The following is a 27,281-nucleotide window of genomic DNA, read 5'->3' on the forward strand; positions in this document are numbered from 1 at the left end:
ACACATGGATATACTTTATGAAACACTGCAGTGAGCATTTAACTATCTATAAGACATTCTCTATTATGGTTTGCACTCAGTTTGACACTTCTATTCGTGTTTTTGTGATGACTCTATAGGGGAGTACCTTTTCTGATGCTCTTCGCTAGTTTCTTTCTATGCAAGGTACTCTTACTTAGTTTTATTGTTCTGGTGCTCATGCTCGGAATTGTGTTGCTAAGCGCAAACATCATCATCTTCCTGAGACTGGTCATGCTCTTATGCTCGCTTCCCCCGTCCCCCTCATTTTTGGGCTAAGGCTATTTCTACAACAAATTATTTGGTTAACATTCAACCTTCTCCTGCTTGTCAGTCTTTGTGGTAAGACGCCTAACTATTCTAGTCTTTATCTTTTTGGTTGTGTGTGCTACGTGTTGCTTTCACCACGTGAGCGAACCAAGTTGACGACTCAGTCTATTGGGTGTGTTTTCCTTGGGTACAATGTTGAGCATAAGGGGTATCGTTATTGGGATCCGGTCGCTCGTTCGGTGAGGACTTCTCGAGATGTGGTTTTTGATGAGGCTCATCATTTGTATCCTCGTCCCTTGTCTGATGCTTCTTCTGCGTCGTTGGTTGACCCCATCTCCTTTATCTTCTTTCTTGATACCCCTAATTCTACTATACCGACTTGACACCCATCACAATCTTGTTATGTTTCTTCTTTGGAGTTTTCTTTGCATCCTAATTATTCCATGAATCCTTTGGTGACACAGTTTTACACACGCCGCACCATGATCCCTTCTAATGTGCCATCTTCGTCTGATGAGCCATCTCCTGCTACTTCATCTTCTCTTGATGTGTCGGCATCTCCTTGTGAGTAATCTATTATTGTTGACTTGTCCTGTTCCGCTGAGCCATTTTTCCCTGCTGCTTTTACGCCTGAGCCATCTCTTAGGCGTAGTCTCCGCCTTTGTTAGCCTATTGATTAGTATTCTCCTTCAACTTTTGTGACTACTGCTCTTCCTGAGTCGGTCTCATATCGTGATGCCATTCTTCATCAAGAATGGCAGCATGCGATGGCTGAGGAGATCGCTGCTCTAGATCCCACCGGCACATGTGAACTCATACCTTGTCCACCTCGTATTCATCCTGTCACGTGTAAGTGGATTTATAAGGTCAAGACTGGCTCTGATGGTTCTCTTGAGCGCTATAAGGCTCGATTGGTTGCTCATGGTTTCCAGCAGAAACATGGCCACAATTATGATGAGACATTTGTTCTGGTTGCTCACATGACGATTGTTTGTGAGTGGTCCATCTCTCAGCTTGATGTCAAGAAAGCCTTTCTTAAAGGTGAGATGCATGAAGAGGTCTAAATGCAGCCGCCTCTAGGATATTCTATTCCTGAGGGTATGGTTTGTCGCCTTCGTCCCTCTCTTTATGCTATCAAGCAAGCTCCACTAGCTTAGTTTCAGTGTTTTGCGTCTGTGATCACTGTAGCTGGGTTTTCTGCCAGCGCTCATGATCCTGTGCTTTTTGTGCATACTTCATCTCGTGGTCGGACTCTTCTCCTTCTTTATGTTGATGATATGATCATCATAGGAGATGATTCTAAGTATATTGCCTTCATTAGGGCATGTCTTACTGAGCAGTTTCTCATGTATGATCTTGTTCCTCTTTGTTATTTTCTTGGGATAGAGTTTTCCTCTTCATCTGAGAGTTTTTATTTGTCTCAAGAGAAGCACATTCTGGATCTTCTTGATCGAGCCTCTCTTATTGATCAATGGACAGTTGACACTCCTATGGAACTCAATGTTCATCTTTGTCCCATGGATGGTGAACCTCGTGAGGATCCTACTCGTTATCATCACATTGTTGGGAATCTTGTTTACCTTGGTGTTACTCATCCTGATATCTCATATTATGTACATTTTCTCAATCAGTTTGTTTTTGCCCCCACTCAGCTTCACTATAGTCACTTGCTCCAGGTTCTACGTTATCTTTGTGGAACTATCTCTTGTTGTTTATTCTTTCCACGATCTAATTCTTTACAGCTTCAAGCATATTATGATGCTACTTGGGTTAGCGATTCCTCTTATCGTCATTCTCTTTCTACTATTGTGTTTCCCTAGTGGTTCCCTCATTGCTTGGAAGACTAAGAAACAAGTAGTGGTTTCTCGTTCGAGTGTAGAGGCTGAGTTACATTCTATGGCTCTTGTGACTGTGGAGGTTACTTGGTTGCGGTGGTTGTTTGAAGATTTTGGTGTCTCTGTTTGTATGCTGACTCCTCTTTTGTCTCAGAATTGCCAAGGTTCAAGTCAAACGAATAGGCTATACACGGATGCTGCAAAATTGCTGCTGCCATCTGCAGGCTGCAGCAATGTTTACTGATGAAACCTTCAAATACTATCTCCATTCCATATTGTAGGTCACTATAATTTTTTAAAGAAAACATCTCAAATTTGATTAAAAATAAAGAGAAATATAAATGTTTATGACATCAAATATATATACTATAAAAATATAATTAATAAAAAAATCTTATATCAGTTATTTAGTATCATAAATATTATTGTTTTATTATATAGTTTGACCAAATTTAAGATTTTTAGCTTTTAACGAAGTTAAAATCATTTATAGTTTAGAACGAATAGGCTGCTACAGTTCAAGGTTATAGAAGGGTCTTCCAATTGCATTTTTCTTTGTGCAGCTAAGAGAGGAAAGGGACAGAGCTCTTAGTGGGTGTTTGGTTGTAACACCTCGTCCACTCCCGGACTGACGGTACTTACTCCTGTCAGCCATTTAGAATTATAGACCATTCTCATAGACTAACACGAGTCTTTTATGTGCACTTTATCCTCTCTCATGCGTACCCGAGAAAACTTTTCAGTCACACATCCCAAAATTGCTCTAGACCAAGTACGCTTAACCCAGAGGTTCTTTCAAGTTAGTCTTCCGGAAAAGAAGATACACCTTGTTAGTATGAGTACTCTATTAATTCTATTAAGCCTTGTGCTAAGATATCACCATCCCCTAGGGCCAGGATATCACAATCCACCCCCCTAGAAGATTGACGTCCTCATCAGTCAACCCTAAGCCAGGAGCCTCTCCTCTTGGCAATGTTTGTGTGTCTAGTGTCATCATATGTCATGCCATATGATCACTCCGGGCCCACATGCACCATATACCCGAACCCATAGCCCACACACGCCCGTGAAACCGTGAGTGTCAGCTATGATACCATTTGTAACACCTCGTCCACTCCCGGACTGATGGTATTTACTTCTGGCAGTCCTTTAGGATCATAGACCATCTCCACAGATCCACACGTGTCTTTTGAACACTTTGTCCTCACTCATGCGCACCCAGGAAACTTTCCAGTCGGTCACCCATCCCAAGATTGCTCTGGGCCAAGCACGCTTAACCCAGAGGTTCTTTCGAGTTAGGCTTCCAAAAAAAGATGCACCTTGTTTGTATGAGTACTCTATTAATTCTATTGAGCCTTGGACTAGGATATCTCCATCCACTAGGGTCAGGATATCATATTGGTAGAGCTCCCACAACTTCGTTCCAGTCTAGAATCACTGGCACATAGCCAAACAGTCAAAAACTAAACTGCTCCACGGTGGGAGTGGAGCGAATCTAGTCTCTATTTTGTACTAGAGAGTGAGCCAAAAAAACTTGTTTCCCGCTGCTCCCAATCTGGTCCACACTCTCCAACTCCTCACTTGAGACACTATTTACCAAACAGTTTTAGTAAGATAAATTCACTTCACACACTATTTACCAAACGGTTTTAGTAAGATAAATTCACTTCTACTATAAAATCATTCGGAATCACTCTATTAGACAATCAGCTTTGGAGCTAGAGAATTATAGAGTGGACCTCGGTCGAGCCCCGGTAATAAATCAGATGGCCGTGCAGCAGCCCACTTTAGGTCTTGTTCGGTTAATCCCGTTACCTATGGATTGGACGAGATTGAAAAATTTTGAAAAAATTTGACTAGCTTGGGATTTAAACCCACCCAATCCACATGAATTAAGAGCTAACCAAACAAGCCCTTACTGGTTCAGGCAAGAAGCTCAAGTATCCATGTCAATGTTGGTGCTCTTTACACTTGCAAAGCCATGAGCTCTCGCCTCTCACGGTCTTTTTTTTTTGCGAAGAGAAAATTCAAACATAGATGTTTGAATCAGTAGCTTGCTCACTGTTGGAGAGAAAAATATGCCATTAGATACGTACTACACCAAATTTTGCTTCACGACCCAAACCAAATTTGTTGGCATCAATGTAGGTGTAGCTGAAAGAGGATGGCTGGGAAATGATTATTGGATTGGCGGCCAGGGCACTTGCCCCGTGTATGTCAACCACCGAGTCCCAGGCCCAGAATAGTCGTCGCTAAACATCCGCACCACCCTTAATGCCCCCGCTCGGGTTACAAGCTCTCGCTAATGAGCTCGTGCGCAGCCTATTCAGACGGGCACCTCACTCTCAAAACCTAGGCTGAGAGAGGAGGGAGGCCCGCCCTTATAAGTGCAACACGGCCCCTTTGGCTAGGCGAGGTGGTACTAACCCAGGGCGTGCATACCAGCCCCTGCTTCGGCCCACCTCGCCCTGCGGCGCGGGGGGCCAGACGCCACGTCCCTCGCCCCGCGGGGGGGTGTTGGGAGTGTCTTTTGGCGTGACGCCCAGGCAGACGTGCCCTCCGCCAGAAGGCTTCGGACGCAACTGGGCTTCACCCAGCGCCCTGGCATTGACTTCGCCGAAACCTTCAGTCCTGTCGTCAAGCCTGCAACTGTTCGCACAGTACTCTCTCTGGCGCTCTCCCGTCAATAGCCTGTTCACCAGCTCGATGTCAAGAATGCATTCCTACACGGTCGGTGAAGAGGCCGCGCGTGGCGCGGTCTGTCCCGCAGGCGTGGCCGCGCGTGGCGCGGAGGCGGTCGGAGGCGGCACCCCGGTCGGTGAAGAGGGAGCCGCGCAGGGCGCAGTTCCCGCACGTGGAGGGACGTGGAACCCCGGGGGAACTGGAGGCGCAGGAAGAACAGTGCCACGGGAGCCTGGAGATCCTGCAGAAGACATGGTTGGCAGTCCTATAGGGGGGACTGTCAGGTTAGGGATTTCATCTAAAAAGGTGAAGTCCGCAGCTGCGGGCGGTGAGGGCTGCTCGGCGAAAGGGAAGGTGGACTCGTCGAAGATAACATGACGAGAGATGATGATTCTATTGGTGGTAGGGTCAAGACATCGGTATCCCTTATGGTGAGCAGAGTAGCCGATGAAAATGCAAAGAGTAGAACGGGGTGCAAGTTTGTGGGGAGCAGTGGCCGAGAGATTGGGGTAACACTTACAACCAAAAACGCGGAGATGATCGTAGGACGGCGCACTACCAAGAAGGGCAGAGTGCGGAGTCGAGAAATCGAGCGTCTTGGTTGGTAAGATGTTGAGGAGGAGAGTCGCAGTGTGCAACGCCTCGGCCCAATATGAAGGGGGCATGCTCGCCTGAAACAGGAGAGAGCAGATGACATCGTTAGTGGTGCGAATAATTCGCTCAGCTTTACCATTCTGTGGGGACGTGTAGGGACACGACATGCGAAACAAGACGCCATGCGTGAGTAAAAAGGTGCGGGTGCTGGAGTTGTCAAATTCCTTGCCGTTGTCACTTTGGACGGCCTTAACGCGGTTGCCGAACTGGGTAGACACATAGGCAAAGAAGTTAGACAGAGTAGAAAAAGTGTCAGATTTCAGGTGTAAAGGAAATGTCCATAAGTAATGGGAACAATCGTCAAGAATAACAAGATAATATTTGTAACCGGAGATACTAGGAATGGGTGATGTCCATAGGTCACAATGAATAAGATCAAAGTTATTTGACGCCCGAGATACTGAAGTACCAAAGGGAAGACGAACATGTCGTCCTAACTGACACGCATGACATATAGGATCCAAACTTTTATTACACGCCGGAATGGCAGAAGCTAGTTTGGAGAGGGCCTCGCGACCGGGATGGCCGAGGCGACGGTGCCATAGGTGGGATGGTGCAGCACTGGCGACAAGGGAGTGAGCGACGGGCAGCTGCAAGGGGTAGAGCGGACCGGAGCTATTGCACCTGATGATCACGTTCCGCGAGAGAAGATCCTTCACAGAACAACCATATGGGTCAAATTCCACAGAGCAATGGTTATCGATAGTAAATTGTCGAACAGAAATAAGGTTCTTGATAAGAGGAGGTGAAACAAGAACATTATTTAAAATAAGAGGACCAAGTTGCGCCTTGCCGGTGGCAGTGACGGGCAGGAGCGAACCATTACCGACAACAATTGATGTGGGAGAAGGAAATCGAGGAGGGGAGGAGTGAGAGAGGGTACCGTCATGAGAGGTCATGTGAGAGGAAGCACCGGTGTCAAGGTACCAGTCGTTGTTCACCGGTGGAGTGAGCGTCATGGTGCTGAATGTAGAGGCCAGCGAGTTTTGGTCCCAAACCGGAGTGCCAACCATAGGCTGGTATTGCAGCGGTGCCAGCTGCTGCGGCTGGAAGGCCTGCTGGACGGAGGGCGGGTAAGTCTGCTGAGGAAGATGCATCTGCTGGGCCAGCAGAGCTTGCTGCAGGGCCTGCTGTTGAGGGTCGGCGCGTCCCTGGGGAAGCGGGGACAGTGGAGGGGTCCGGGTGCCGGGCCACATTTGAATGGACCCGGTCCACGGATTGTAGACGGAGGGCCAGGTCGCGCCGGACCCAGCAGGAGCACCAGGGACGGAAGAGTGAGCTGAGGGAGCGCTGGGGCCTTGAGCAGGGGTGCTGCCAGCCCTGCGGTCCTTCTTCTTCTTGTGCTTTGGCTTGGGGCCGCCACCGCCGATCCGCGGAGAGCCACTGTTGGTCGCTGCAGGCTGGCGAGAAGAAGCAGTGGCGACAAGAGCAGTGGAGGGGACAACAGGGTGGTGTACCATGTTGATTTCCTCGAGGAGGAGTTCGTTGCGGACGGCGGCGAAGGAGGGGAACGGGCGCCCGCGCCGGAGATGGACGCCGATGTCCTTGTAGCGCTCGTTAAGCCCACGAAGCACGTTGAGGACCAAGGTGCGGTCAGTGACGTGTCCGTTGAGGTCAGCGAGGTCGTCGGCCATCTTCTTGAAGCGCTTGCAATACTCGGTGATGGAGAGGTCTCCTTGAGCAAAGGCGCGAAATTGAGCGTCGAGGTGGAGGGCGCGAGTCTCCTGGTTGCCAAGGAAGTGGTCCTCGATGGCGAGCCAGGCCTCACGAGCGGATGCGCGGTGGTCGATCACGGCGTCGGCGAGGTCAGCGGAGACAGTGCTATAGAGCCATGACTTGACGACGGCGTCCATCCGAGTCCAGTCAGCGAGGGCTGAGATGGAGTCGCTGCGGACGTGGTCCAGAAGCGAGTACTTGGTGACGGCGAGGAGGAACTGCTCGCGCCAACGGGGGTAGTTGCCAGCGGTGTCGAGTACCGTCGGCACCAGGCTGCGTGCGTTCTGCACGGAGACTGCCTGGGCGTGGAGATTGAGGACAGCAGCGGCCTCGTGGAGAAGCATGGCGTGGGGGACGCTCATCTCGCCGTCCGCACGTTGCTGGTCGGCGGGATCTGCGGCAGCGGCGGCGTCGGCCCGGGCCTTGGCCGCCCGAGCAAGGGCAGCGCGGACGCGCTCTGCGGCGGCGTCGCGCTCGTTGGAGGCGTTGGCGGCGTCCTGCTCGGCGGCCTGGGCGACGGCCAGGGCGGCCTCGCGGAGGGCGCGGCGAGCCTCGGCGTCGGGCTGCGGGGGTGGATCGTCGTCTTGGCGGTGGGGGTCGGCAGGATCGACGAGGGAGAGTGGAGGTGTCCCAACCATACCGGCGCGCAGGGAGGATGCGCAGAGGTGCAGCGGAAGAGTGAGAGGGGAAGGACTAGTCCCGGTCTCGTGATACCATGAAAGAGGATGGCTGGGAAATGATTATTGGATTTATTATTGAGGGAGCCCAAGGCTCAGTACATATAGGCAAGGATGTCCCAGAAATAGGAAAGTGCTAATCTAGAGAATCAGGAAAGTGCTAATCTAGGGACACCTTGCCAATCAGATCCAATACTACCAAAAAGGGGAGAGGGGCTGCAGCCGCCACTGCTCTAGGGTTGCAGCCGACCACCCTCCTAGGCCAACCGAACACCCTAAAGGCCCATGGGCCTATACAGCATGCTAACAGTAGCCCATGACATACCAGTGTGGCAGTACTATGTCCAAGCCACATGTAGCCATATTGCCATTTGAGATGGGAAAAGCGTGTTGTAAAATTTACGGTGGTACTCATCACACGATGACAATGTAAAATAGGCATTAATGGCTGCAAGCCAATTTTTTCCAAGTCAAAAATATCACCAAAGTTCAAAAAAAACAAGCGTGCAATTGGATCGGCACCAAAGTTTTTGGCTATGCCTTCCAAAATACTGGCAACACCAGATGGAACATCGAGACCATGTATTAGCTTAAACTGTAATAGAAATCCAGACCATGTATTAGCTTAAACTCTTCGCGTTGCCATAATAGAAATCCAGACCATGTATTAGCTTAAACTGTAACAAATCATTTTGAACCGGAGGCTACAATGAGGAATTTTACGGGGTCCTCAAATAGGATGCTGCTTGACTTCATGGATGGTGGATGTAAACAACACCAGATGGAACGCAACCGAACAATAGGTTACAGTTTAGGGCCTGTTCGGTTCCTAGGGAATAGACACCCAGAACGATTACTAGAGATTACTAGCCGAATTATTTGTCTAATTTATACTAGGTTCGATCAGCTGGAACGATTCCTAGTGAATTCCGACAGAAACGAGCAGGCCCTTTAGTCTATGCCATTAGGGATACAAAGACTAGGTAACATCCAGAAACTGCAAGAGGTTATCTCCTGATGAACATCTAGGGCCAAGTGTATTAAGCCAAACACTATATTTATCTGAATTCAATGCTACATGTTGTCTGATTCAGATACTCTCGTCAGGGAAAAGCAACGGCAGTCATTCATTCATTCATCCTGCAACCAGAAGAATCAAATGAGGTGCTGCTACTAGGGCAAAAATCTAATCAATATAATCACAAGTACTATTCTATACAGCCAGCTTCCCAGCTATTCCTCCACAAATGAACCTTGACATTGTATATTCTGTCTCATAAAATGCTGAATTGAAGATTATGATCCAGCGTGCTCACCAGGGTTGTTGGATGCACGTGCATTCAGCAGGGGCTGAAGCGCCTTCACCACGATGCTCATGTTGGGTCGAAAGTCAGCTTCATATTGCACACACAGTGCAGCAACAGCTGCAAACTATTTGAACAACAAAGGGAACAGGAAAAATGTGATAAATAAGGGTATCAAAACCATTAAGATACTCCTTCCGTTCCAAAAGCCATTCTGGCATTTCTACGTACATGTTATATGTTTGTTGTGCATATACATATACACTCGGTGGCATGGTGTCAAGTGAACAAGGATCGGCTCGCCGCTTAGTGGCGTGCTACGTCGGCGCCCGAGCATAGTAAAAAATGAGCAAGGGTCTTGATACCATCGAAGGATGTGTAGGGTAAGAATGTTGGTCGAACCAACTAAGATTTGTTGGATAGTTAGAATGTAGGGTCACTTATAGATAAGTTAAGTTAGTTAAGACAACGAATAGGAGGCGTGCAAATATCTTATACGTTCAAGAGACTAAATGGAAAGATCAAAAGGCAAAGGACGCGGATAATACCAGCTTCAAGCTTTGGTACACAGAGACAACAATGTAATTAGTGTGTATGTCGCCCAAGTAAGACATGGTGAGAGTGCTAAAGACTTTTTTGGGGAGACTTAGATGGCATGGTTAGAAATATCCCTACTAGTGAGAAGCTCTTCATAGAAGATCTCAATGGGCACATGGGTACAAGTGCGGGTTGAAAATAGTGCATGGAGGTTTTGGGTATAGTAATAGGAATCAGATATTGGAATTCTTGAACTTTGTCGTAGCTTTTGACATATTGATAGCCAACAATTTCTTTGGAATAAAGAATCCCATTTACTGAGCATAGTAGTGACCACGCTCTAGTAAGATTGAATTTGTCCTCACAAGAAGAGAGGATACATGAGCACGCTTGGAGTGCGAGGTAATACATGAGTATGGTCTCTCAACATAAGCTTACTTTGGCGGACTTTTGTTTTCATGTGTCTGTCGTAGGGATGAACAAGCCAAGATTGCGAGAAGAAAGAAATGAAAACTGAAAGAGGAGACATCAAAAGTCTAGGAGGAAAGGGGCATCAAAGAGGGCACATGGAAGGAAGAAGATGATGCAAACATGTGGGAGATGGCTGGCAACTTGCATTCGCAAGGAGGCCTTGTAGGTTTGTAAAGCAACCAAATGGAGTGAAAGCGAAGGCAAAGATACTTGGTGGAACAAGGAATTACAAAGAGCTAATAAAGAGAAGTTAAAGAGGAAAAAAGAATGCTAAGGATGTATATACCATGACAAGAGTGTGGACAACATAGAAATGTAAAAGCTGGCAAAGCATAGGGCGTATGAGAATCTTTACCAACATTTGAGTACAAATAAAGTAGGATACATATAATGATGGCTAGGGTCCATGAGAGAGACAAAGGACTCCAATCAAGTGAAATACATTAAGGATGAAACGAAGCACCTCTTGATAAAAGAGGATGAGATCAAACATAGATGGTGAGAGCATTTTGACAAATTATTCAATAGAGAGAACGGAAACACAATCTTTCAGTTGGATGACTCTTTTGATAACACTAATAGACGCTTCATGCATAGGATCCAAGAACCTGAGGTTAGAGATGCATTAAAAAGAATGAAAGGGAGCAAGGCAATGGGCTCTGATGGTATCCCAATCGAGGCATGGAGATACTTTGAGGATATAGCTATAGTATGACTAACCAAGTTATTCAACCATATCTTCCAGTCGAACAACATACCTGACGAGTGGAGAAGTGTATTAATATCGATCCACAAGAATAAGAGAGAGATTCAAAGTTGTACGAAATACCAAAGAATTAAGTTGATGAGTCATGCTATAAAGCTATAGGAGAGAGTTATCGTGCATCATCTGACAAGAATAACGAGGATCTCTTGAACCAATTTGGTTTCATGCCCGAAAGGTTGACCACGGAAGGCATTTTCGTAAAACGACAAGTGATGAAATATAGGGAGCAAAAGGACCTACACATGGTTTTCATCGACTTAGAGAAGGCTTATGACAAAATACCAAGAAATGTTATGTGGTGGGCTTTGAACAAATATAAAGTTCCAAAAGTACATTGAGCTAATTAAGGACATGTACAACAATGTTATGACTAGTGTTCAAACAAGTGATAGGGACACATATGACTTCGTGATTAAAATAGGACTATATCAAGGATTAGTTTTGAGCCCTTATCTTTTTTGTTTGGTGATGGATGAGGTCACAAGGAGATATCCCTTGATGTATGTTTTTTGCGTACAATGTAGTGCTATATGATGAAAGCTAGGCGGGAGTAAATAGGAAACTGGAGTTGTGGCAGAGACTCTAGAGTATAAATATTTTAGACTCGGTAGAACTAAACCAAATACATAAGATGTGAGTTTGGCACTACTACATATAAGGGGATGTTAATTTGAAAGGTAAAATAGTACCCAAGAAGACCTTTTGGTATTTAGGATCAATACTAGAGAGGGAGAGAGAGAGAGAGAGAGATGTTAGCCATAGAATCAAAATAGGGTGGAGGGATGTCAAGCATTTGGTGTTCTATGTGACAAGAGGGAACAACAGAAGCTAAAAGGCAAGTTTTATAGTACATCGGTTAGACTTGATATGTTGTATGGTGCGGAATGTTAGCCTAAAAAGATATCATGTTCAGCAAATAATTGTGCAAAAATGTGTATGTTGCGTTGGATTTATGGTCATACAAGAAGGGATTGAGTCTAGAACGATGATATATGTGATAGGTTAGGGTAGCATCAATTAAAGAAAAGCTTGTCCAACACGGATTAAAATGGTTTGAACATGTCTAACGGAGACATCCTGAGGCACCAAGGCGAAGCCAGGATCTGAGATTAGAGGGGACTAAATTAGATTAGGGGGGGCTGTTAGAAGCATTTTTTACATCGTTTACATGAGAATTAGCTAAAGAAACTAACAGTCTCTTTATAATTAGGGGAGCATTAGGGGGGACATTGCCCCCCCACCTTCCGTCGCCCCTGGAGGCACCAATGCGTAGTGAAATCCTAAGACGTGATAGTAATGAGAAGAGAGGCAGGGGAAGTCCAAAGTTGAAATGGGAATGCATAGTAAAAGATTTGAAAAGATGGAATGTACCAAAAGATTTAGTGATTTAGTCTAGAATAGGAGTGAAAGGAGATCAGCTATCCAGTATCCACGTGTCTAAACCTTGTGGCTTTCGTTGGGTTTCAACTCTAGCCTACCCAAGTTGCTTGAAACTAAAAGGCTTTATTGTATTTGCATCTAAATATATGTTGTCTAGATACATAGTTTTACTATGTCTTACATTTTGGAACACAGGGAGTATTAACATTTAACATCAACTGACGACAAGCAACAATAAATGAAATGGTATAAGTTACTGATAATTTAATATCAGGTTTGCATAATGTAAGTATAAGAGCATCTCCAACAACGTGACCTATAAAATGCCCTATAATTTAAAAATGAGTATATTTTATATAATTTAGGGCACCAATAAAATATTCTGCTCTAACAGTAAATCTCCAAATCTAGATTATAGGGCAGCTCACTACGGTGTAGTATATTTGAGGCACTTGAGAGGGTGCTCTATAATTTTTTTACCAAGATTTTATAAAATAAGGCATTGTTGGAATAGTTTTTTCTGCGTGGAGCTCTATATTTAGATTTGAGGCACCAGTTTAAGACAATGTTGGAGATGCTCTAACAATGTTAATGTCTATGATTTTATATGAAGCATGTATCTCCTTTTGGTGGCCTTTGAGGAAGGAACATATCACTAAGAAAAAATCTAAAGATCGCAACAACTAGAGCCTAAATAACTTATCATACCTTTGCAACGGATTTAGGAGGATATTCTACTCCAAGTCTTGAATCAACGCATTGCCTAACTTTATCTTCACAAAGCCGTGGAGTTGCCTGCAGGCATTAAAATAGGCATTATCTTGATTCGTCAAACAGCACAAAGCCTACATGAGTATTTTTTAAAAGAATGCAATATACTCCCTCCGGTGTCCTGTTAATTGTTGTTTAGGACAACGACACGGTCTCCAAAATATAGTTTTGACCAATGTTTTTTTGTTAAAATACAAATAAGCTTTTAGGTAGTGTTTGGTTCTAGAGTTTGGTAGGATAGAACCGCTCCGTTCCAGTAATGTGGATGTTTGGTTTGGATCCAAATAGAACGGAGTCGTTCTAGTATAGGAATATTCCCTCAATATCATGCATGTGTGCGCTCCCAGAAAACAACCGGATGTGTGCGCCGCGTACGCCCGCGCTCGCCTGTCCTCTTCCTTCGTCGTCAAAGCTGCTTCGTTGCATTACTTCGGGCATTAGCAAATCTCGTACGTACTTCGTGGAGTGACTTGTATGCAGCCACTTTAAGGTATTCATATATATAGTATATGCATGTTCGTATATAAAGTTATGATGTAGAAGCTTAATTAATTCGTATAGCATATGTAAGTTTGTATATACAATTAATATAATAAAATAGCATCAGTAAGTTTTCTTAACTTGTTATATAATTCAATACCATAGGGATCTGCTACACTTTGTAACCAAACACAGGATGGAGCCGCTCCATTCTACTTCACTGTAGAACCAAACAAAAAATAGAGCGGCTCTGTTCTAACTACCAAACACAGAAATCCTCATAATCTAGAACAGAGTCGTTCCATTCAACTAGGCTCTGGAACCAAACACTACCTTAATACATTTATACTTTTATAAAACTACTTTTTAAGACACATCGGTGCATTTAAATATTAGGTTTCAAAACTAAATAACAAAATAGTTAATTGTTGTCAGAATTTTATAAGTTTGACTCGAACCTTGTCCAAAACGACAATTAATAGGACACCGGAGGGAGTATTGCACAAATACAAGATAACCTCTAACAGAACTATAACATATAATAGCTAATATAAATGTTTACCCATGTCACAAGACTTTGCTGTCCTCTTGGTAATGTATGATCCACAGGCTTTCTTCCAGTCAGGAGCTCCAGAAGAACAACTCCAAAACTGTAAACGTCACTCTTAGAGCTAAGTTGTCCAGTCATTGCATACCTACACCAAAGTTTTCAAATATAAGCAAACAAAGGATACAGGCGTCAGTGAAACTGAAAGGAAAACTGCACATACTCAGGTGCATGATAGCCAAATGTTCCAAGAACTCTGGTCGAATGAAGTCGAGCTGCCATATCCGGAGCTTGGTTTGACAAATCAAAATCAGCTATTTTAGATACGTCGTCATCAAATAGAAGAACATTACTGGACTTGATGTCCCTGTGTATAATATGAGGCTGCGCTTTCTCATGAAGATACTCAAGGCCTTTTGCTGCTCCAACAGCAATCTTCACTCGTTGTGTCCAGGACAGGACTGGACCAGGCTGAGCTCCTTTCACACCTTTGCGTCCTGTGGAGTTCAAATTCAAACTCATCAGCTATCTAGAAAGAAGCTAAAGAGAATAAAATATTTCAATGTTATTAGAACACTAGATTTTAGAAGTAAACAGAGTAATACCATGAAGCATATCGTGAAGAGAACCCATAGTAGCAAATTCATATGCAAGGATGCGGGTGTTTCCATCAACACAGTAACCAAGCAACTCTACGACATTGCCATGCTTAAGCCTTGACACCATGGATACCTGCAGGTGTAGAGACATATTTTATAGAAGAAAGACTAGCAAAGATGCACAATTCATTGTCAAAATCAATGCACACCTGTGCCAAAAACTCTTGCTCTGGCTGCTTGCTTGAATCTAACTTTTTTATCGCTGCACTCCTACCATTTTTTAGTACACCAAAATATACTCTGCCAAAAGACCCCTCACCAATCAAAGCTTCATCACCAAAAGCCACTGTGACCTCCCTAATTTCTTCTACAGGAATAGTGGGGACAGTGATTGGCTGCATTTTCAAAGGTTGAGCACCCCTCGGAGTTGGATCAGCTGTGCGATAAGCATCATCCCCTGAAGGTTGACATAATTTAGGTCAATTTTAAAGTCAGCTACTAATAGTTTGGATTATGAGACTGATATATGAATATCGATAATAGTATTAGAAAATGCTAAGTTACATATACTCCCTCCGTTCTTTTTTATTTGTCGCGGTTTAGTTCAAAAATAAACTAGCGGATGAGAAATATTCGAGAACAGAGGTAGTATAATTTAGAGGAACATTACTTGGTGGGTAGCCACCAGGGTATGGACCTCCATTATCAGGTGTTCTTTGAGTATCTTCGCCGCCACAGCATGCCAAGCACGACATCTTCAAACTTAACCAAGACCTGAGAAATAAAACACTTTTATCTTATAAGCATTATGCAGGAAAAACTAAAAAAAGCCAAAAAATAAGGCTAAAAACTGCAAGTAACTGAATGGAGAAAGATAATGTGTAAACAAACAAAGCACTGCCTACTACCAGGATTTGTTCAAATTACAAATGATTGTTTCCCTATGGTAGACATGGTAACCGGGTACAGACATATTCAACTTCCTAAACATGACCATAACTCAAAAAATTGAATACCAAAATAATAAACAAAGATTGCAACAAAATGTAATTAGTAATGTATTTTGAATAAGTAATATCTGTTAGAGTTCCCTTTTAGGGTTTGGGGTTTACCCCATGTATTTACCTTCTCACCCCTATGTAATGGGCCAGACCCAACTAACTCAGTCTATTAATACATTGTCAAGGGCCTGGGCGTCTGGAGCACGGGGGCCCTCGGCTACGAAGGTCGTAGCCGCGGTTCGTCGTCTTCTCCGGCGTGGTTATCCTCCACAGCCGTAGGCTTAGTTGGTAGAGAGAGGTGGAGAAGAGATAACTTCTTTTCTGGTTTTATTCCTCTCCCTGTGCCGCATATAAGGCCATTGGCCTGCTGTCCTGGAGCCAATCGCTCCTTTATTTTAGGCAAGCTTAAACATAGTAATACTAATCAATCACTAATCAATTCCTACTTTCCTTCCTTCTACTTTCCATTTTCCTATTTTCCTTCCTAGCCACTACTTTCCATATGCTCCTGTGGATATCCCAGATCCTGGCGACCTGTGCGCCCTCCTAGATCGCGCTCCTGGCGATCTGCGCGCTCCTGAGGGCGGCGCCTGTCACGGGCGCGACGCTGCCTGGCGTACGAGCGCCCGTACATGACATCTCTCCCTCGTCGAAGGCCAGCTTGTCCTCGAGCTGGAAGGCTGGGAATTGGGCGCGGAAGTCGTCGAACTCCTCCCAGGTGGCTGATGAAGCTGGTTCGCCGCTCCAGTGAACGAGGACTTGCCGCACGCCACGCGACAAGCGAGCCCCCGCGATTCTTGCGGGCTCAGGCACTACCGCACCATTGAGCAGAGGCGGCAGAGCCGGCGGTGTGGTGGGTGGCGAGCCCACGTACTTCCGGAGCACGCCGACATGAAACACGTCGTGCATGCGCGCGCCTGACGGCAATTCTAGACGAACAGCCACGTCATTGATGAGCTCGGTGACGCGGTAGGGTCCCACGTAGCGAGGCTTGAGCTTCCCAGTGATGGTTCGCGGCAGGGACGCTGCCACACGTTGGCGAAGGCGAAGGAAGGCCCAGTCCCCAACCTCATATGTGACCTCCCGGTGGTGCTTATCGTACTGCAGCTTTTGGATCGCCTGAGCCTGCTCGAGACGGAAGCGAACGTCAGCCAGAAAGGCTTCCCGCGCTTCCATTTCTTGTGCCACCGCCGCCACCCTTGTGTCGTCGGGCTCGTAGGAGCGGATGGAGGGCGGATCACGACCGTAGACCACCCGGAACGAGGTGTCGCGGAGGGACGACTGGTAGGCCGTGTTGTAGACGTACTCCGCCCAGGGGAGCCGGCGAAGCCAATGTCGAGGACGATCCCCCGTGAGGCAGCGCAGGTACATGACGATGACATGGTTGGCCGCCTCCGTCTGGCCATCCGTCTGCGGGTGGAACGCCGACGACATGAGGAGCTTGGTGCCCATGAGGCGCATCAGCTCGCTCCAGAACGACGAGGTGAACAACGGGTCGCGATCGGAGACGATGGACTGCGGTATCCCGTGGAGGCGGACGATGTCGGTGAAGAAAGCCTGTGCCACAGACTCCGCCGTGTACGGGTGCGCTAGGGGGATGAAATGGCAGTATTTGCTGAAGCGGTCGACGACGAAGAGGATGACCGTCTTGCCGTGCACCTGGGGTAGCGCTTCGACGAATTCCGTCGCAATGTCCGCCCAGACCGCCGAGGGCACCGGCAGCGGCTGCAGCAAGCCAGCTGGATGTAGATGTTCCGACTTGAACCGCTGGCACGTCGTACACACCCGCACGAAATCCTGCACCAGGCGTCTCATGTTGGGGAAGTGGAAGTCCCGGCGCAGGCGGTGAAGGGTGTGGTGGACTCCCTCATGCCCATCGTCATGCACGGCGGCCACGATCTCCTGCAGCAGGGGCGACGCCGGGGGAATGTACAGGCGCCCGTCGTAGGTGACCATGCCGTCAGCCACCACCCACGGTGCATCGCGGGTGCCGACGCCGACTCCTTCATGGATGGCTGCTAGAGCCGGGTCCATGGCCTGGGCCTGACGAAGGCGCGCGATGAAGTCGAAGCGGGGCGCGGAGAGCGCCAGCAGCACGCTCTCCTTCGTGTCGCGGCGGGAAAGAGCATCCGCAACGACGTTCATGGCACCTGACCTGTACTCCACAGTGAAAGCAAAGCCCAACAACTTCCCGACCCAATGGTGTTGCGTGATCGTGGATAGGCGCTGGTCGAGGAGGTATTTGAGGCTATAGTGGTCCGTCTTGACGACGAAGCACCGCCCCCAGAGATACGGCCGCCAGTGCCGGACCGCCTAGACTAAGTCGATGAGCTCGCGCTCGTAGGCTGCCAACGCCCGGTGACGAGGAGCGATGGGGCGGCTGAAGAATGCCACCGGGTGTCCCTCTTGGGTGAGCACGGCGCCAAACCCGTGTGACGACGCATCACACTCAACCACGAAGGTCTTTGTGAAGTCCGGCATGGAGAGGACCGGTGCTGAGGTGACGGCGGCCTTGAGGGCGCCGAAAGCCGCCGCTGCCTTGTCATCCTAGGCGAAGCCGTCTTTCGTGAGGAGGGCTGTGAGCGGTGCGGCGACCGTGTCGTAGTTGGGCACAAACTTGCGGTAGTAGCCCGCCAGGCCAAGAAACCCGCGCACCGCCCGAGCCGAGCGCGGCACCGGCCAGTCGAAGATGGCCTGCACCTTCGCCGGGTCCATGGCCACGCCCACCGCCGAGATCACATGACCGAGGTAGGCGACGGACGGGGCTCCGAAGGCGCATTTGGAGCGCTTGACGAAGAGTTGGTGGCGTTGCAGTTCCTCGAGGACCATCCTGAGGTGGTGCAGGTGCTCCTCCCAATTCTTGCTATATATCAAGATATCATCAAAGAAAACAAGGACAAACCGACGCTAGAAGGGACGGAGTACATCGTTCATGAGCGCCTGGAATGTCGCCGGTGCGTTGCAAAGCCCGAACGCCATCACCAGGAACTCGTACAGGCCGTCGTGTGTATGAAATGTCGTTTTGTGCATGTCCTCCGGCGTCATGCGCACCTGATGGTACCCGGAACGCAGGTCCAGCTTGGAGAAGAACTGGGCACCATGAAGCTCGTCCAGCAGCTCGTCGACCACCGGGATCGGGAAGGCGTCCTTGATGGTGACCGCGTTTAGCGCGCGGTAGTCGACGCAGAACCGCCACGATCCGTCGGGCTCCTTCACGAGGAGGACCGACGACGAAAACGGTGAATCGCTGCGACGGACGATCCCCTGCGCGATCATGGCGGCGCACTGGCCTTCCAGCTCGTCTTTGTGTGCCGCCGGGTACCGGTAGGGCCGGACCTCCACCGACTGCGCGCCCTGCTTGAGAATGATGTGGTGGTCATGGGCGCGCGACGGGGGCAGATCGGCCGGCTCTGCGAAGACGGTCGCGAAGGTGTCCAGAAGAGGCTCGGCCGCGGTGGTGGCGCCCAGCACCGGAGCCGAGGACGTGGGCACGCCGGTCCAGCAGACTGTACGGTCCTGGTGCTGGAACGACATGCGCCGTCACGCGAGATCCCACACGATGGGCCCCAGAGCGCCTAGCCAGCGAGTGCCGAGGACGACGTCGTACCCGGCCAACGGCATGACGAAGAGATCGGCCGGGAATGCGTCGCCGCTGACGGTGAGGGGCGCGTTGCGGATGACGCCCACGCAAGTGATGCGCTTGCCGTTGGCCACCATGGTCGATAGGCGCAGGCGCTGTTGCTGGGGAAGGCCGGAACGCCGCGCCGCTGCCTCGGATATGAAATTGTGTGTGCTGCCCGAGTCGAGGAGGGCGACGAGCGGGGTGGCCCCTAGCATGACGGCCACCTGCATGGTGTCGGCCACGGAGCAGCCCGAGATGGCCTGCAACGAGAAGCACAGTGCCTCAGCGTCGGGGCCGTCGGGGTGGTCGGTGCCGTCTTCGTCCATGATCTCGACGCCTTCGACGAAGAAGATGCGCTTGCAGAACCTGTTGTGACCCCTAGAATACTTGTCATTGCAATTGAAACATAATCCGAGGCGACGGCGTTTGGCCATCTCCTCAGTGCTGAGCCTTCTGCCCTCGCCACGGCCCGGAGTCGCGCCCGCCGGTGGCGCAGGGAGCGTCAAAGGAACGTGGGGCGCCGGAAGCGCCATAGGCGCCGGTCGCGGCGGAGGAGGAGGCAGGATGCCGCGCGCGACTGGCCTGGTCTGGGCTGGCGCTGGGGCCCTGTCGAGTTCCATCAGCTCCACTTGCCGTGCGAGGCTCATAGCTGCCGCGAGCGACTGGGGGTTGTGGATGCGCATCGCATGGCTGAGCGGCGGCAGCAGCCCGCCCGTGAAGAGTTGCACGTGTTGGCGTTCCTCCAGTGGTCCGGCGCGTGGTAGTAGCTCCTGGAAGCGGTTCTGGTACTCCTCCACGGTGCCCGTCCGCCTACACTCAGCGAGTTCGAACGGCGGTGCCGAGTGTAGGGGAGGTCCGAAGCGCAACTGAAGGATGTCCTTGAAGCGGTGCCAGCGCGGGGTCCCCTCATCCGTCTATAGCTGGAGGTACCACGACTGGGCCACGCCCTCGAGGTGGTAAGAAGCCATCCAAACCTTCTCCTCCATGATCCGTTGCTGATGAAAGTAGGACTCGCAGCGGTTGACGAAGAGCATGGGGTCCGACTTGCCGTCAAAACGCGGGAAGTCGATCTTTTGGAACCTCGGCGGTCGATCGATGTGGTGCTGGCCGTCGTGGCCGCCGCTGCCGGATGGCGAGGAGGAAGGCGCCTTGTCCTTCTTCAACGACTCGACGTCATTTTGGAGGACAGAGATCGTGCCCGTGAGCTTCTCGGTCATCGCAGCCAGATCGTCGATGGTTTTGGTGCTCATAATGGAGGAGGCCGACGGCGGTGAGGGTGGAGGGCTGGGTGGTGGTTGGGTGACGACGGGGGACTGATCAGAGGTGTGGGATCGAGAGGACGAAGATCGCCTGACTCGTGATACCAGGTTGTCAAGGGCCTGGGCGTCTAGAGCAGGGGGCCCTCGGCTACGAAGGTCGTAGCCGCGGTTCGTCGTCTTCTCCGGCGTGGTTATCCCCCACAGCCGTAGGCTTAGTTGGTAGAGAGAGGTGGAGAAGAGATAACTTCTTTTCTGGTTTTATTCCTCTCTCCTTGTGCCGCATATAAGGCCATTGGCCTGCTGTCCTAGAGCCAATCGCTCCTTTATTTTAGGCAAGCTTAAACATAGTAATACTAATCAATTCCTACTTTCCTTCTACTTTCCATTTTCCGATTTTCCTTCCTAGCCACTACTTTCCATATGCTCCTGCGGATCTCCCAGATCCTGGCGATCTACGCGCCCTCCTAGATCGCGCTCCTGGCGATCTGCGTGCTCCTGGGCGCAGCGCCTGTCACGGGCGCGACGCTGCCTGGCGTATGAGCGCCCGTACATGACATACATCACCCAACCCCTTGTTAGGGTCAGGGTTTCCCACAATATCAACAAAGAATTTCCAAATAACACGAGAAGAAAGTTTCATGGACCTGCAGCTGATAAATGTTTAACGGTTTAATATCAACTATCAAGAATCTGTAAAATCTGATTCCACTTTGTCTAAGATTACTTCCATCAGCAGATAAGTGTTGCAGAAATACGTATGTTGCGTTAGATTTGTGGCCATACAAGAAGTGATCGAGTCCAGATTCCAGAATGATGATATGCGTGATAGGCTAAAGGTAGTGTTGGGGGCCTTCATCTTCCGAAGGTCCTCAAAAACACGGCTAATCATTTGCTATCAGCATATTGCCAAGTATTACAGGAGCTTCGAAACTAGAATAGCTTCGATACGGAACGGTGGAAGGGTAACGAAGGTAGCTTCGTCATAACAACACAAGAAGATGATGCAAGGAGAAGGTGTCATCCTAAACGCTGAAGGCAAAAGACAATGTCGTCCTTGTATTATTTATAAACCCTATGTGTAATCTTTGAGGGCATAAATGTAATATTGTACGAAGTTGTATGATTCCCTATAAATAGATGAACAGTGCACTGCATGAAGTACCTTTTTGGAGGGCCAAGCAATTGTTGAGTGTAACCTTCTCCTCACTTCACTTTCGCTCTAAAACATTTCCTAGAGCCGACGGTATGTTCGTAAACTTTATGTATGAAGGAGAAGAAACATGTTATTGATATATAAAACAAGTTGTCATGTTTAAACTTAAGTATATTTTATATGTTCACTTACTTGTAATAATAAATCACGATTCACTCAGTAAAGTTTTAATCTTCGTCTTCGAAGGAGTTATCCCGAAGGAATTATGCTTGAAGACGAAGGTTGATTGTCTCTTTTAATATTGTGTTGCCTTGTTTTTTATTGTGTATAGCAATTGAGAACGAGTGACCAACAGGTAGCATCAATTGTTTGTCCAATATCGGTTGAGATGGTTTGGAGATGTCCAACCAAGACCTCCAGAGGCTTAAGTGCGTAGTGGGATCCTAAGACACGATAACAATGAGAAGAGATGAAGAGGAAGACCAACGTTGACATGGGAAAAGACAGTAAAAAGAGACTTGAAAGGATAGGGTATATCTAAAGATTTAGCATTGAATAGGAAGTGCACAGGAAGGGAAGGGTTCTGTTGGGTTTTTAACTCTAGTCTACCCCAACTTGCTTGGGGCTAAAAGACGTCGTTGTTGATGTTGCTAGATATCAGGAAGCACTAGCAACAGAAGGGAGAAGACCTAAGAAATCACTTCGATGTCAAGCAGGCACTAGAACCAAAAAACTAGCAAAGATCACTCGCATTAAAATATAGAAAAGAACTAGAAAACGACTCTCTGCAATTTTTATAAAAGTAATGACAAAATCAAAGATTCCAAACTAGTCATGGTTAGAAAGTCCAACATGTCATTATTTTTAGGTGTAATAAATCCTAGATCATTGAAGAATTTTGCAATGCCTTAAGTGCAAACTTACCATGGTTAGAATTAAATATATAGCAATTAACATTAATCCAATACCATATGTTCTAACTTCTGAGTAATGAAGCTTAATGCAAAACAAGGCACTAGATGACGCTCATCACCTCTTGTCATGATCCAAAGCATAAATCTCGCTATGGAATACTCCCTCCATAATCTTTTCTAAGGCACACAGAGGCGTTTTACAGATACCAAGGAACTCTAGGAGGGAGGTGGAAGGTAAATAACGCGCCGAAAGTTGCTCGCATGGCCGCGTTCTTGCCACGTATTAGTTATGCATGTATGCATGCATGCAGTACATCAGCAGAAACAATTCACGTCGGGGACCTAGGTTGCATGCAAAGGAACACTTTGATTTTATATCACTAAAGTAATTGTCGAAGATTTTGGGCGGACATTGATTAGACTATCGCTAAGTAATTGCCAAAGATTTTGGGTGGACATTGATTAGACTCCATGAAACGGTACCTACTCGACGACTTAAAAAACATCAAAACCATGAGATCGAACGGCGCCTACTAAATCAGACATCTAGAACCCACTAGATATTTAAGGATGCACAAAAAGAACAATATACCTATTACAAAGTTACATAGAAAACACTAATTAAACAAGCAAGAGCCACTATAAGCCATACCAACCAAGCATTCAGTATTAGTTAGCTAAATCATACCCTGCTTTTTCTTAGGATTTTCTTTAAACAAAAAAATGCTCATACTAATTACAAGCAAAAAAGGTTTCCGCACCAAAATGTAGGTTCAATGCAGATAGGCCTATGGCCTGGTCGAGCCAGCGGGGGTTCGAACCCCCATCCCGCACCCCTGGCATTCTATGAAGGTTGCGCCGTGTGTACCATCATTATTAGAAAAACATTATATATATAATCGCTCGCTCATGGCCTAATCCTCCACTGGACCTAGTAGAAATTGTGTATCGATCACTCATTTTTTTCTCGAAAGCGCAGGAGAACTGCGTATCGTTATATTAAAAAGGAAAAAGAAGGGCCTTAGAGGGCCTTTACTAGCACAGTAATACAACGATGACCTTTGGGTTTGTTTCGGATCGCAATGCCTACCACGTTTACAAGACAGGAAGAAGCTGTAAAATATGAGTATATAACAGAACAAACAGAAGGAAACAAAAACAAAGAACTGATTGATTAACAAAAAAAATACTTCCTTAGCTACTTTAAACAAAGAATAGATATAAAAATTGTGGGCAAGGACACGTTTAGCCAGAATAAGTGTTACGAAAATGTGTGTTGCGTGGGATTTATGGCCATACAAAGGGTTGAGTCCGAAATGATGATATACGTAATAGGCTAGGTATGACATAAATTGAAGAAAAAACTTGTTCAACATTGGTTGATATAGTTCGGACATGTCCAACGGAGACCTTCATAAGCACCAATGTGTAATGGGATCCTAAGGCACGATAGCAATGGGAATAGAGAGAGAAAGACCGAAGTTTTTGACATGGGAAGAGACATTAAAAGAAGACTTGGAATGTGGAAAACAGTTATCACATACCGCCCGGTTGGGTTTTTAATTCGAGCCTTCCCCAATTTATTTGGGAAAAGGCTTTGTTGTTGTCGTCGTTGTTAGGTAAGGACAACTAAAACAAGCTTCACTTTCGATGTATTCTTATGATCAAAGAACTAGCTCCGACAGATGAATCGGAGATAGAGACTGAGAATTAAGGTAGACCTTCTTTGCACTTGACGAGAGGTACCTACCAGCAATCACATCCCAGATCACAAGCAATTGAAACAGCACTTTTGACTCAGGTCCAAACCTTTGGAAATAAGCACTAATCATACACAAACCTTCCCCTAGGCCCGTACAGTACTCACATCCGTCGCAATCGACGCAGCCACAGGCTCTCCCTCTCCACTTGCTGCCGCCGTGGGGAAACCACGGCGCACAAAAGGTCGCAACGGCGGTTGTGACGGACCGCAGCACGCTGGGGCTTCATGCGGACGGTGAGGCGTTCCCCGGCACCCGATAAACGCCTTCGAAGAACTTTGGGGAAGTACTGAAACTGGAAGAGGGGATAAAAAGCTCACCTTTTGTCTTCACGGCAGGCGTTGGAAGGGGCGGTGGCGCAGGGTAGACACGGCGGCCGGCACGGGACAAGAAAATTCGCCGCAGAAGCGAGAGGAGAGAAAGAAAGGTTGGTGTACTCGTTTCGAGTCTTCGTTGTTTCTCTTTCCTAGGAGATTCTCACTTCTCACTCGCGTGGGCATAAGCTTGAGGGCATGTTTGCTTCGCGTCTAAGATTAGTTAGGTTTTAAAGTTAGATATATAATTTATAGTCATAATTTTAAAATTTAAAAACAAGACGACATACGTTAGTAGACTAAGAGTTTCTCCTTCAACTTTCATTCAAAGGTTGGTTAAAAGAAGAAAATAAAAGATGTGATGGTAAAATAATGAAGGTAGCATGTAAATTAAGAAGAATAAATATATCACTCGTCTGTGTATGCACACTTGCATTTATTTCATTCCTTTGTAATGTAACATTCGATTACAATTATACATTCGACCTTACGCAATTGATATCTTGAAGGTTATTTCGGAGGCTAAGTTGGACAATTTCCGAAGTCTTGAAGGCTTCGTTAGTACCAAAATCCAAGAGCAGCTTGAAGGCTGCAGGGGAAGGGCATAAAGGTCCGAGCTATCTCGACATGTGTCGGTCTATTTTGAAGAAGGATTTGAAGAATTGAAGAAGATGAAGGAGCTTGGTTACTTCGGCGACAAGGTTAAAGTGCGGCTTGCTGGTGACGAGGCAACCCCGAAGACGAAGAGCAAGGAGGTTGTAGTTTTTAGAAACTTCTTCTGAGCCAGCCTTCGGCTGTCGATGTTGGATGATAGCGAAGGTTTTACAGAAGTATCAGATTTCGTATTTAACATCTGAAAAATATCCTGAAGGCTCCAAAAAATCTAGAAAAATTCCTAGATATGATTTCGCACCCAATGAACTTAAAATACATATTTAGATCTTTGGAAAATGTTTTTAAGTACCTCAAATAAATAGATTTTGGTTTTTGAAAAATATAAAAATATTCCAAAAAATATGAAAAATTTATCGAAAGCTTCCACATGGTATATTAACATATTTCAAACGCCTTTTGCACTTAGAAACACTATGCAACGACATGAATGTAACAACCAAAGCACCTCTAGGGCTCACTTTACTAGGCTTACGCCAATATATAACAAAATAATTCTCCATTATTTTAGAAAAAAGAAAAGAAAAGCAAGTAAAAGAGAGGGTAACACCTGAATTTGGTGTATATTAGAAAAGAAATTTTATACCCTCAAATTCAGGGTGTTAGAATTGTGTTCATCGCAAGCAAGAATGAAGATGATCACCCTAAACCCTTGAATTAGTCCTTTCTTGTAGAATTGTTCTCAATCAAATAGAAAGCGTGACACATGAATTAGTCCTCCTCCAGTACCTGTCGGCAGTTCGGAGTCTTGAGAAGGAGTTTCGTGGTTTCACACTACCATATCTACAGGGGCAAGAATGATGAGGCTGACGCATTAGCGAAGCCCACAACTAGAGGTGACCCCTTGCTATATGATGTGTTTTACCAAATAATAGAGGCAACAGTGGTTAGACAACCAGACGAAGGCCCTAGAATAGTCAGTCCCATTATGACTGAAGACTGGAGAGCCCCAATAATGTTGTAATTGTAAGGCCACTATCATCCTACAGACAAATCAGAGGCAACAAGACTAAAATGCTGGAGTCACGACTTCACAATAAAAAATGATCAATTATACAAGAAAGGAATCAACTAACCCCTCCTTAAGTTTGTAACAGAACTTGAATGTAGGGAGCTCCTTATCGAGGTTCACAAGGGAGTCTGCGGATGTCACTCGGGCCAAAGAGCCCTCACAACAAAACTTATGTGTTAAGGGTTCTATTGGCCCAACATTGTCATAACATCCAACAACGTGGTTCGCTCGTGCAAAGCGGAAAGGCTCTCGTTCACAATTAACAAAACTGATCGCCCATACTGGCCCCTCCAGCGGTGGGGACTAGACATTGTTGGCCCACTCCCCACGACGCAATGCAACCTCAAATATGCCTTCGTCATCGTAGATTACTTTACAAAGTGGATTGAGACAAGGGTATTGTCTACTATAACATCGAAGTTGGCATAAAAATTCTACTAGCAGAATGTTGTCTATCGGTTCGGAGTTCCCTCATAGGTCATGGTAAACAACAACAAACAATTTGACAACCAAGAGTTTAGAAATTTATGTGCCTCCATAGGCACCAAGGTCATCTTCTCATATGTATAGCATCCACAGTCAAATGGGGTCGTCGAACGTGCAAATGGCAAAGTATTTACTCCTATCAAGAAGCATTTACTCGAGGACAAAAGGGAAAAATGTTACGATCAGCTACTCAAAGTCCTCTAGGGGGCTCAACACGATGAAGTCCCATGTGACAGGGTTTATGACTTTCAAGCTAATGTACGGAGCCAAGGCGATGACCCTGTAGGAACTCAGACATGGTTCTCCATGAACAAACTGAGATGTAGCCCTAGACGTCGATGAAGAAGCGACGATGGTCCTTCTGAACGCATTTTGAGTCAA

General features: G+C 47.0%; 1 protein-coding gene and 1 long non-coding RNA gene across 7 annotated transcripts; one reads left to right on the forward strand and one right to left on the reverse strand.

The window, feature by feature from the left end:
* Positions 1 to 8,448: 8,448 nt before the first annotated feature.
* LOC100273920 (putative protein kinase superfamily protein) lies at positions 8,449 to 24,946 on the reverse strand. Of its 6 annotated transcripts, XM_035961348.1 has the most exons (10): positions 24,737 to 24,941; positions 21,752 to 21,845; positions 15,378 to 15,481; positions 14,917 to 15,164; positions 14,714 to 14,840; positions 14,332 to 14,605; positions 14,124 to 14,256; positions 13,019 to 13,105; positions 9,169 to 9,283; positions 8,449 to 8,992 (listed from the first exon to the last, which is right to left on the reverse strand). In XM_035961348.1, the coding sequence occupies exons 3-10, from the start codon at positions 15,460 to 15,462 to the stop codon at positions 8,988 to 8,990; spliced, it is 1,074 nt and encodes a 357-aa protein (XP_035817241.1). In that variant the 5' UTR covers positions 15,463 to 15,481; positions 21,752 to 21,845; positions 24,737 to 24,941; the 3' UTR covers positions 8,449 to 8,987. The 6 variants fall into 6 exon arrangements, with proteins under 6 accessions (XP_035817241.1, XP_008654611.1, NP_001141784.1 ...); XM_008656389.4 differs by lacking the exon at positions 21,752 to 21,845 and having other exon boundaries at positions 24,524 to 24,944; NM_001148312.1 differs by lacking the exon at positions 21,752 to 21,845 and having other exon boundaries at positions 8,843 to 8,992; positions 24,737 to 24,810.
* Positions 24,304 to 25,582, forward strand: LOC109941442 (uncharacterized). The gene is made up of 2 exons (XR_002264077.2): positions 24,304 to 24,843; positions 25,240 to 25,582. It is a non-coding gene; the product is annotated as an uncharacterized lncRNA (long non-coding RNA).
* Positions 25,583 to 27,281: the final 1,699 nt, after the last annotated feature.

Source organism: Zea mays, chromosome 8, assembly GCF_902167145.1.
Source record: "Zea mays cultivar B73 chromosome 8, Zm-B73-REFERENCE-NAM-5.0, whole genome shotgun sequence".
NCBI lineage: Eukaryota > Viridiplantae > Streptophyta > Magnoliopsida > Poales > Poaceae > Zea > Zea mays.

Excerpts from the sequence above, each read along its gene's own strand:
- LOC100273920 (XM_008656388.4), bottom strand. The coding sequence starts at position 24,645 with ATGAAGCCCCAGCGTGCTGCGGTCCGTCACAACCGCCGTTGCGACCTT. Across the intron at positions 15,165-15,377 it reads CCCTGGTGGCTACCCACCAA|GGGATGATGCTTATCGCACA; the intron begins GTAATGTTCCTC and ends GTCAACCTTCAG. Across the intron at positions 14,606-14,713 it reads TCTTCACGATATGCTTCATG|GACGCAAAGGTGTGAAAGGA; the intron begins GTATTACTCTGT and ends TGAACTCCACAG.